General features: G+C 33.9%; 1 protein-coding gene across 2 annotated transcripts in view; it reads right to left on the bottom strand.

Annotated features, from left to right (window-relative positions):
- DPH6 (diphthamine biosynthesis 6) overlaps positions 1-12379 on the bottom strand; it is a 147516-nt gene that overhangs the window by 112155 nt on the left and 22982 nt on the right. Inside the window, exon 4 of one of the 2 annotated variants that reach the window (XM_031453346.2) lies at positions 3075-3467. The exons of the other annotated variant lie outside the window; for it this stretch is intronic. Within the exon in view, the coding sequence (XP_031309206.1) occupies positions 3282-3467 (186 nt within the window). The 3' untranslated portion in view covers positions 3075-3281. Of the gene's footprint in view, positions 1-3074; positions 3468-12379 lie in introns of those variants that run through there. 2 annotated transcript variants of the gene reach the window in all.

Genomic DNA, 12379 nt, shown 5'->3' with positions numbered 1-12379 from the left:
CTCATCCCACACAAAACCCTCAAAAGATAAGCTATGTTTACTCTCATTTGGCAGATGAAAAAGCAGGCTCAGAGTTTAAGAAATGTGTTCAATAATTCACAGTGAATACAGGGAGAAGCTAGGATTTAGGCCCAAGCTCTTTTCATTAAAGCTTTCAGAAGCAAAACAAACTTAGCTCATGGAATTTTTTTCTATTCTCCTCACAGGTAAATATGATACCTGCTTTACTATAATCTAATAGCTTTGCATAAAGTTGTTTTACAATGAAAAATTTGCTATCAACATATATGATCAAAAAGGTAACCAAAAAAGAGAGAAAGGAAAATCTAAAATTTAAATCAATGCTAATGAATGACAAATACTTTAGTCATTGTGTAACTCCTTAGTTTGAATTTAAATAATGTCATGTATAAAGCCTGGGTTACCCAATTCAGGAACAAGTAAAAGTTAAGTTCTAGGCAGCCTACTCAGGCTCTAATTAAATAGAAGAAATGAGCACAAAGGAACTAAACTATTTTTTTAAATACTCCTATTGGAACTCAACTTCAAAAAGATATTTCATGAACAGACAGTTCAGCTTGTAAGATTCCTTCTATCTCAAATTACTCTGATGAATGTCTGATAAAACTTGAGATTTACCACTGGGTAACCACAAGAGGTAGCCAATAATTCTAAATGAAAACTCAGAATGGTCTTTTGTTCCCTTTGTTTAAACTAAAGCCGCTAGTGAAAAACAAGAATGTCTGCTTAGGAAAAAGGAGTCTCTTGTCTGAGCAAAAATTAAATTTAAATATCCTGCTTCTTACCTGAATATTCCAAATTATCTACGTTTATCTACTGTTCACTACAAGACTATAGAGGGCACTGTTGCATTAGCTTTGAAGCTTTACAATAGATGCCTAGAAAAACGTCTAAAATGTGTAATTTCTTTAAAGGGTCAAATGCAAGGAAATCTACTAAGCCTAATAAAGGGGAAAAACCAAAATGTATGTTTTTGTAAAATAGGCTGGACTTCAATGGGGCAAAAAACTTAACAAAAACAACTGTCAAATTGAAAACACCGCATCGCACACATTTTGCATTTCCCTTTGTAGTGCTTTCATGAGAAAGGTAACTAATCATAGCACCTCCTTATCCAATAGAAACAGCACCCCACTGCAGAATCCTCTTCACAATCAATAGGAAAATGAATGTGGCACCTCATGCAATCCTTCCATAATTCTATCAACAGAAAGAATGCAGTCTGTTTGCATACTTTTGTCTAAAAGGCCAATTCCATTTGTCCCTTCTTTGGGAAAAATGACAGCTACAGATCAATCATGCTCACATGAAAGTAAACACACTGCAAAAAAAAAAAAAAAGGATCAAAACTGAAATCTTCACCTTTGTTTAAACAAAATTTTATTATACATAAACACTCTAACTCAAAGCAAAATTTAAAAAAAAAAACAAGTTTTTCCTCAGAGATACAAATTTTGTGCTACTGTGTAGTAGTACTGAGATATAAAATAAATAAGTTACATACAATAATACTCACAAGTTTTATAATTACATATGGATAGCATTTAATTAAGCTTCCATATTTTTTTTGGTTCTTTCACATTATTCCTGTTACAATTTTTTGAAACTAAATTCAATTAAGTACAGTGCCAAAGGTCTTTTTTAATACATATGTTTGCAATGTATGACAATAAGACTAGTATATAAAATATAAAGCTTCTTATTACACTACCACTTAATCTGTTTATACTTGTTTATTCACCAAAAATTAAAGTTTCTGACACAACAAATAACATAAAAGTGAAAGGGAAATAAATTATTTTATTTTGGTAATTTAAAAATAACGTCATGAATTGCTGAACGCTCTGTAGAAACAAAAATATTAGATATAAGAATAAGAACATCATGCCAGGAACTAGAGGTAATATGTAAAATGAGAAAGGAGAATACTCCATTAATGCAAATCAAATCACAACACCACATCACAGATTAGACAAATCAACATTAATACAGGTACCATCATAAAACTAAGGCCTCTAATAAAGAATCCCAAATTCCCTAGAAAAACAGTATACAACTCATTTTGTCACTCTCAAACTTCCAGAGAGATTAGCACCTTCTCTGAAATCAAAGTGCAGAACTGTGAAAGTGTTAAAAATTCTTCAATAATATGTCAACCTACTTATAAATCAAAAAGAAGAGAAGGGGCTTCAGATGGTATGTAGATTTCATTTTATTACAAAAGCCTCAGTTTAACAAGTTATTTTCAGCCAATAAAAGTCAAAAGTAAAGCATTGTTAAAGTGGCCAACACTGACTCTAAGGCTTTAACTTATTAACTTAACCAAAATGCTACTTGAGTATTGCTCCCTTAAATTATTAATTTATGAGTTTTGCTTAGTCTCCTGAGGCAAGGCAGTTTGTAGGTATGTTGAGTGCATGTAAATAAACAGAAAGCTTTTATAATAGTCTAATAAGACACTAAACATAATAAAACAACCCTTTTTAATGAACATTGAATGCACAATTCTATGAACCAAGTTTATATAAATGGGCTATAAAATTTAAAGAAACTGTAAGATCCTCCAGGAAGTAAGTGCACAAAACCAGAAAAATTAAACACAAGTCTATTGCTTTTCATTGATCTGATAAAATGCACACAACACAATCAAAGCCCACTGTGACTATAAAGAGTATGTCACGTGCAATTTCAAAGAAATCTAAGAGAAATGTCATAAACTGTGAAAATTTATTTGCAATATTGTTTTTCATCTACCATAAGGATGATTGCAAAAAAAAAGAAGAAAAATAGGTAATGTCGTTAATATTCAGGATACTTAACTAGATATTTAAGTTTACTATCATAGAAAGAAATGAAGCACATTAAAATCAATTTTGGTTAATTCTAATTTATGCAAAGCTTGATTGTGAGCAATAGCTGCTAAAAGGATGCAGCATTGTTGATTCATATACAAGCATTTTACTTAACTACATTGGATAATAGCAGTGCTCCTAAAGGAGTATAAAAAGCAAAGTGATTAGCAGTCATTACTGTTAATTAGCGCTCAGCTCACATTACATTCCTTGGGGTGAATCTCCTTTAACTTGAATACATGGAAAGTTTATTTTTGAATAACTGCCAAACCTTGCTTAGGTAAGTATTGGAATAAACCGTCGACTACCAGTAAGCAAAATAAATAACAGGGACAGATCAGCATCCAATGAGTATGTCTAAGTTTTTAAACAGGAAAAGGGTTGAGGGGAATGAGTAAAACTGGAAACTCATACTTCACATTCTGCAATCTCACTGATAAAAGGAGGAAATGTGTGTTTATCAAACTTGCTGTGAGTGCACAGTTCATTTGGAGTCCTGTAAACAATCGCCTGGCTGCCCACTTCCAAATGTATGTGAAAATCTTGGAGATTCAGAGCATCATATTCAGCAAGCAAGGTCACTCTAGTGATGCCCTGGAAATGGGAAATTAGGAAAACGTGGCAATCAGAGGTTTAGGGCTGACCAGAAAAAGCCCTGAGGCGGGCTTACCATCTTTCACCACCAGTCAGGCTGTCTCTGCCTATTCAGTATTAACACAACAGGGCTGCAAGTAAATGAAAAGAACTCCACACACCTAACTGGGACATTGGCTTTCTTGTTTAGAAAATGATAGACATTTGTCACAGAAGGAAAAAAAAAAAACCAAAAAACAAACCTCAAACACAGCTTTCAAGAACCAGTTCTGAAAGAAAAGAAAAACAGGCTCCTGGTGAACCCTCAGAAAAGGACCTGGGGAAAGGCGACATCCTGTTGATTATCAGATTTCCTTTACTCCTAAACCATTCCATGCATTTTAAAATGGAGGCCAAATCTTCAACAAAGAAGCTTCAAAAGCAATGCATGCTCATTACAGGAAAAAAATCAAAAATTCAAATGTGCAAAAATTATACAAACACTCTTAATATGTTCCATATACAGACTTAAAATATAGCCTTCAGATCTTTTTCTACACATACATTTGCACAAACACATCTACGAAAATGTAATTATATCATACAGAGTATTTGGTAATCCATTTCCTTCTCTTAGTAATACATATAGATTTGTTGTCTTTCTGCAACTTCATTTTTAATGCTATACCATATTCCATTGTATGGATACACCATAATTTAGCTTGCCAATCATGTCTAAATCTTTGAGTATAACTTAATTTCCGTAGAATACATCCCCCAAAGTGGAGGGGCTGGATAAAGAGACAGTGTATTTTTTGTTGTTGTTATCTGACGAGTTCTGCCAAATTACCCTCAAGAAGGCTGAACCAACTTATAGGGCTGCTGGCAGCACATAAAAGTACTCACTTCTCCAAAATCAGTATCATTTCTTAATCTTGCCCACATCATGACTGCATTTTTGAGTTAGTGAGGTTGAAAATTCCTTGGCTATTTGAATTTCTTTCTCTGTGAAATGCCTGTTCATATCCTTAGCCCATTTCTCTATTTGGTGGCCAGCTTTTAAACATGCAAAAATATTGTGGTGGATTCCTCATCAAATACTATTTTACGGGATCACCAAAAAGAGATTATTTTAAAAAGGAGATGGTAACTGCATGGACAATGAAAGACCCTATTAGGGTTGGTAACTGAGCATGAAACTATTTTACAACATGTTATATAATAGAAGACTTCCCAACCCACCCAAAAAGAAAAAGAAAAATTAAAAACTGAATGGTGTCACAAATATTATTTCAGTGAAGCTATCTTTGCTTTCCACAAATAGAAAAATGTATTACACCTAGCTGGCATCATCAGCAATGTTTTATTGTTGTTCTTATCTTTTTTTACTTTTCTGTTATTCTAGGGAACCATTTGAACCCACAAAAAATTCAAAGTACCTTATTAGCTACTTTGGTAGGTCAAGGAAGGAGATAGTAACTATAAATGATAGATAAGTTCTTCAGGCAACTAACCTGGATCAAGGACTTAATTCAGATGTGTCATTCTTCAGAAAAAGTACTAAGTAGAAAAACAAAAATGAAAAATGCCCCATTTCCCTAAGAAGTCCATTCAATTTAGGGCCTTCTCTCACAGAATCAAGAAACTGAAAAAGCAGCCAAATACACGAATTCCAAATTTATTTTCAACACCAGGTTTAGATTAGAACATAATTTCAAGTTACAGATGATGTATTTTCTTTTTCAGACAAACAACAGCCCTAAAATCTTGAAAAACTGTTACCTAGAACAGTCCTTCTAAAATTAAGGACCATTTTTTTTTAATTTCCAAATTAAACTTTTGTAAAGTTTTGTAAAACTGAAACTTTTGTAAAATACAATTAAATGAATTACAAAAAAAATTTTTTTAAGATTAAAAAAATGCAGGCCAAATTTTTATTATTATAGTCAACAAATACAAAATTACTCTCAAATGACTATAAAAGTTTCTGAATACTTATTTTTAACTTCCATAAATAGCTGACCTTGGACTAAGAGCAAACACTTCATGGACTAGCACCAGCCTCTGGACATACTTTGAGTAGCAATAATCTAAAACTATTATAAGATCTTCGAAATAAGATGAGATCACAGATAGATCATTTTAACCCATGACTTAATAATCCCCCTTATCAAACCACATGCCTGTTCCTCTGTCTCACTGTCAATTCACACATGCCTTATTGGTCTATATATGCATTACATATGCATTGTTATATGGTAATATCTGCATGAATTAATTACACATTACACATATGTAATGCTGGGAGGCAGCAGAACACAGTGATTAAAAGTACATGTTCTACTACTTTCTAGTATGTAACCTTGGACAAGTTACTTAACCTGCATATCTCAATGACTTATCTGCAAAATGGATAATAAATCAGGGTTGATGTAAGGATAAATCAGAATATAATGCACAGAGTTTAGGACAGTGCCTGGCAAGTAGTGCTACATAAACAATACACAAAATTAAATGAAACAGAATCATATGGCTCTGGGCCTTCTAACAGTCAATATAAATAGGAAATATAATGAGTTGAATGATTTAGTATTCACACAGCAAAAACTATGTAATAGTTACAGTAAGGCAAACTATTATAAAGACTAAATTCCAAGACAGTCAACGTAAATCAATGAAGTTAGAACACTCCCTCACACCATACACAAAAATAAACTCAAAATGGCTTAAAGACTTCATCAAAGACAAGACACTATAAACCCCCTGGAAGAAAACATAGGCAAAACATTCTCTGACATAAACCTTAGCAATGTTCTCCTACAGCAGTATACAAGGTAACAGAAATAAAAGTGAAAATAAATAAATGGGACCTAATTAAACTTATAAGCTTTTGCACAGCAAAGGAAACTATGAACAAAACAAAAAGACAACCTACAGAATGGGAAAAAGTATTTGCAAAAGATAAGACTGAAGAGGGCTTAATCTCCAGAATATATATAAACAACTCATAAAACTTAATAACAGAAAAACAAGCAACCCAATCCAAAAATGGACAGAAGACCTAAACAAGCAATTCTCCAATGAAGACATACAAATGGCCAATAGGCATGTGAAAAAAAAATGCTTAACATCCCTAATTATCAGAGAAATGCAAATCAAAACTACAACGAGGTATCACCTCACACCAATCAGAATGGCCATCATTCAAAAGTCCACAAACAGTAAATTCTGGAGAGGGTGTGAAGAAAAGGGAACCCTCCTACACTGCTGGTGGGAATGTAGTTTAGTGCAGCCATTATGGAAAACAGTACAGAGATTCCTTAAAAAACTAAAAGTAGACTTACCATATGATCCAGCAATCCCACTCCTGGGCATATATCCAGCGGGAATTTTAATTCAAAAGGATACATGCACCCCAACACTCATAGCAACACTATTTACAATAGCTAAGACATGGAAACAACATAAATGTTCATCGACAGATGACTAGATAAAGAAATTGTCATATATTTATACAATGGAATACTACTCAGCCATAAAAAAGAATGAAATAATACCATTTGCTGCAACATGGATGGACCTGGAGACCGTAACCAGAAAGAGAAGAAAAATACCATATGATATCACTCAAACGTGGAATCTTAAAAAAAAAAAGACACAAATGAACTTAACTACAAAACAGTAACAGACTGACAGCCATGGAAAACAAGCTTATGGTTGCTGGGTGGAAGGGATAAACTGGGAGATATGAGATTTGCAAATACTAACTACTATATATAAAATGGATAAACAATTTTCTTCTGTATAGCACAGGAACTATATTCAGTATCTTGTAGTAACTTATATGAAAAAGAATATGAAAACGAATATATGTATGTATATGTATGACTGAAACATTATGTTGTGTACCAGAAATTGACACAACATTGTAAACTGTATACTTCAATTAAAAAAAAAATAATGACTAAGCCCTAAGAGAAATTTCACCCTTGGACTGTTATAAAGTTGAATATCTAATAAGGTGAAAATCGTCAACGGCATCCCTAGGGCAAATACACAACAAAAAATTCTGCGCACCTCCTATGGACAAAGCACTATGATGAGCAATGCAGAGTATCCAAAGTTGAAAACCACAGGGTCATGCTTTCAAGAGGTTGTAAACTAACAGAGAAGATACATATGCAAATAATGATGTAAAACAAGGTATAATGTAATAACAACCCAAAAGAATAACTAAACACAACGGAAATTTAAAAAAAAAAAAAGGCTACATTTGAGGAAATTAGGAACACTGCCTTTTGCATCCTTATCCTTCAACATAAAATCCAAAGGCCTATTAAGAACCAGCCAGAACACAAAGAAGGTCGAAGCCTGTTGGCCCTTCTCTGGTCTTCATCATTTCTTATCTGAAATTATAAGATGCCACTTTGCACTCTTCTATCTTGGAGAGCTTAATATCCTTCTTGAGAGATGCATGGCATCCTCATCTGCTCTCAGATGCTACCTTCATGCTACTCTCCTCTTCACTCTTTGGAAGCCACAGAAGCCCCCTGTGACCTCACAAGCACGTAGCACAGCATGTGCTACAGGCTCAGAGGACAATAGAGTTCCAACTTAAGTAGACAGGACTACCCCTGGGCTACAAGGCTTTCTGAAATCAATGGTTAAAACAGTAGTTCTTAAACTTTTGAAAAGAACAGACCGCTGTGTTAAAATAAAAATTTGGACCTCTCCCCAGAAAAATTTACATTCACAAAAAATTTGCACAACATTTCAGAGTTCAAAAACACCTCCCTCCTCTAGCTTAAGAAATCCTGTCTTAAAGTATCACATTTTCTTGCACTGAAGTCTACTAGATTGATTCTTCCTAACTTTCTATGATTAAGCCCAGGTTACATGACCACTCAAAATCAATAGAACCCTGGAGAGGGTTAAGGAAAATGGCAGTGAGACCAATAAAAATTGTTAAAGGAGTGAAATTATGAAAGGCTCAAAAGGGAAGACCATGTGTTACATACCAAGTGATGATGATTCCTCTCCTCTCCTCATCTCCCTGCAAAATGACTGCCTAGAAAAGAATCCATGAGGAAACTGGTCTTAAGACAGACCACGAACCATTTCACTAGCTCTAGAACCAATCTTATAGTAGGTAGCAAAGAATCCTCCACAAAGAAGGGAAATAAATCTCTGATAGTTTCTGCCTCTTCTGATTTGTCTCCACTTTTATAAAAATCTATAAGGATCAATATTAGCTAAATTTTGTCAAGGTTAAATATACTTAACTTTGTTCAGTAAGTTTAATTTAACAATTGCTCATTGAGCATCTACTCTGTGTAAGTACAGAAAGTGACCACAGCACTCAGCACTGTAGATTCTATGAATAAGGGTGGTGTAATTCTCCTGGCAATGAGACACAACTGCTCTTACATACAGGAGTGCACATAATAGTCCCATTTTACTGCCTCTGGACATTCAAAGAGCCATTTTTTAAATCTCTCAATTCTTCATATACTATTTCAAAAGTCTAAATTCTGTAAACTTAGTTCATGTAACTTTCAATGAAAGTCCTTGCTTGAGGCTTTTCACAAATGAGTTAATAGAAAATATACTGCTTCGATTTTAAAGATAAGCATAGCGTTAAATCCCAAACGAATACACCAAATGAATTTTCAATGGAAAAAAGGCATCTATTAATAAGAACCTTTGTCATCTTTGTAGTCACTTCTTTACCTTATTTTGAAAGAATCCATGCCTCAGTTTACTCATATAGGAAAATAGACAGAAAACATTAATTCCTTGGAAGGCTGAATTATCTCCCTGAAAGAGTCTTAATAAAGACTCAGAAGGGCCAAAAATAATTGACAACAAATGTAGAAGAATAAATTCAATCCAATATATAATGTAAATTTGCCCCCATTAAAACCTCTTTCACAATCTGAACGATTACCATTCTTTTTCCTCTGCATTAATGTACTAATAAAGTCAAGAGGAATTACACTCATCTCAATGCCAACTTGCAGCTACTACTTAGTATTAATATACTAATGGAAATGTGTATGCAATGAGAACAACTGACTATTTAGCTTTACTGGATTATTTTGGAAGACAGGGAATAGAAGAGAAAGTAGGTCTGAGACTGACATGAAGCTGGCAGGCTTTAAAAAACAACTAATTTTTATAGCATCTTCCAGAAACCTAAAGAGGCTCTCATATATTTTCTCATTTATCCTCAAATAGATAAATAAAAGGAAAAAATACTCAAATTTTACAGACGGAAAAACTAAATTCCACAGGGAAATAATTCAACACAATGCCTGTAGAGTTTAAGGGTTATATGGATTCCCACAAGAAATAAAAAAGAATAAAATATAATCCTTGCCCCTTGAAGTAATCATAACCTTTATTCAAAAACCCACAACAAAAACAAAACACTCAATAAAACAAAATCAGTAGCTCTGTATATCAAAATAGATTAAGTACTAGAAGAGAAATACAATGTTATATGAAGGTTCCAGAGAGGGGGTTGTTACATTCAGTGAGAGCATATCAAGGAAGACATCAAGAAGAAGATGCCATGTAAAAGAAGGAATTGGACAGGAAATGTTTTTGACTAAATCATAGCACTGAGCAGGACAGATATGGACTAAGTGGTGAAGAATGAGTTCTGACAATAGTCTAGTGCAGGTGAAACACAGGTTCCATGTGACGAAATACTGGGAAAATATGAAAGATAAGATGAAGTCATATTGCAGAGCACCTAGGGGATCAATGGTAAACAACGAAGATTTTTTATGAAGAGATAAATATAACTGAATCTACCTTCTAGAAAGACTAACCTGGCAGGAGTTTGCAGGATATATTATAGAGTGAGAAAGACCATAATAATCTGAATCCCATCTACATGCATTACTATTACGTTAAAAGCATTAATATCTTACATTGTCTTCCCACAAGGTGTTTTCATTTAGAGAAATAAGGACAAAATATTTTAGTTGATGTGTACTACATATAACTCTATGAAGAAAATGTAAAAGAACCACTAAGACTAACACTTACTAAGAATTAATCTTGATTAAATGAACCTGGATTGATATGAAGCATCTTCTACGCTATCTTATACCAGATTAAAAAGACGACAAAGATAGGGTGCTGCAAAATTGAGGATCACACTATTTTTAATATATAGCTATCGTAATTCACTTTGATTACCAACACTGCGCAGTGAAAACTGAGTAAATTAGCATGGAACTATCAATTTACAAGATACCTTATGTAGACTCCTTGTCACTTTTTATTTAAATATTACCATCAGCCCTATCAACCCACCTCTTCAACTTTCTCACCGCTACTCCCCCAGTTCAGATTCTCAGATCCTTTCACCTGGCATAGCATTTCAGTTTTCAATCTGAACTCATCTCCAGAATTCCACTTCCCTAATCCATTTCTTGCATTATTAGTGATGCAACCTAATGCCCTTAAAGTTCCATTCAGCCATATAATTCTACGTCACTCTTTTTGCAAAATCCTTCAAGGTAGTAGCTTTCAAATTTGTTTGACCACAACAATTTGTTTAACAGTAGGAAGTATATATATACATATATGTGTATGTGTGTGTGTGTGTGTGTGTGTGTATCTCAATATCATGTTAATAGTCTACCATACATATAAAGTATGTATATATGTGTTTCACAAAATAATAACCTTACTATTTATGAGGCATTTTGATATTTTCTATTTTATTTTAGTCTCTTTTATTTAAAGAAAAAAAAATGTGCCCACTAAGCCGAGCTTGGAAAGTACCACCTTAGGCACTCTTCACTGCCTGAGCAATCCTTAGTCTAAAATTTAAGACACTTTCTTTTTTTGGGCTCCAATCTACCCTTTCAGACTTATTTCCCACTACTCCTTAAACTCTGAGCTCTAGCCAAACTGAACTGCTACTTCTTTACTACATCTTATGATTTCCTGCTTCAGTGACTTTGGCTAAGCTGGGCCCTTAATTTGCAACATACTCCTAGTCATTCTTCATGCCCGCCACTGTTAAAATTGAAACAATTTTTAAGGATATCAAGTGCAACCTCCCCTATAAGGTCTCCCCTGATCCCCCAACACAGAGGACTTTTTTCTCCTCTGAATTCCCATAGCCCTTTAAATGGAGACTTAATGGCAACTCTACCTTATATTAGCTTCTCTGTATACATGTCTTATCTCAACATGGTCAGTGAAGGCAGAGACTAAATCTTGTATATCTTTTTACTCTACAGTACTGGTACATTATAAGCATCCAATTAATGTTTGCAAAATGAAAGACATAAGAAAAATCTCTAAATGGTAGCAGTATAGGTTAAAGTTACAGGAAAAGTCAAGGTCAACTAACATATCCTTTTGATTCACTCAATTTTTTCTCACATGCCACAGAACAAGCCTCTATTAAATAACTTCTTACCAGTAAAAAAAAAAAAAAAGAAAGAAAAAACCTCTAAATGCTTATTGATATTCTCATTGATTTTATGGCTACTTTATGATTTAGATACTACAAATTTGCTGAATTAAGATGTTCGCAATTTAAAAGTGAAAGTCAACATTAAAAGATCAGTTCAAGATCTATCACATTGCTGTGTAACCACCAATAAAGTCCTGTGCTACAAAAAATATAAGGACAACAATAAAGGAATAAAGTAATGCATACTTATAAATCTTCATAATGTGTTCTCAGTCATTTAATAGAGAATATAACAAAGACAAGGTAAATTACAGGTCTAGAAATGAAGTAAGAGGTTTGGAGAAGATGGCGGAGTAGAAGGACGCTCGCAAGTCACCCTCTCCCACAAATACACCAAGACCCACATCTACAGACCCACTAAGCCAACCAGAGCACCTGTGGAACTCCGACAGAACATCGCCCTCTTCAAAAGATAAAGACGCCAAAAATC

Source organism: Camelus dromedarius, chromosome 5 (assembly GCF_036321535.1).
Source record: "Camelus dromedarius isolate mCamDro1 chromosome 5, mCamDro1.pat, whole genome shotgun sequence".
NCBI lineage: Eukaryota > Metazoa > Chordata > Mammalia > Artiodactyla > Camelidae > Camelus > Camelus dromedarius.
Note: the sequence above shows the minus strand (reverse complement) of the source record. Positions and strands in the feature narration are given on the sequence as shown.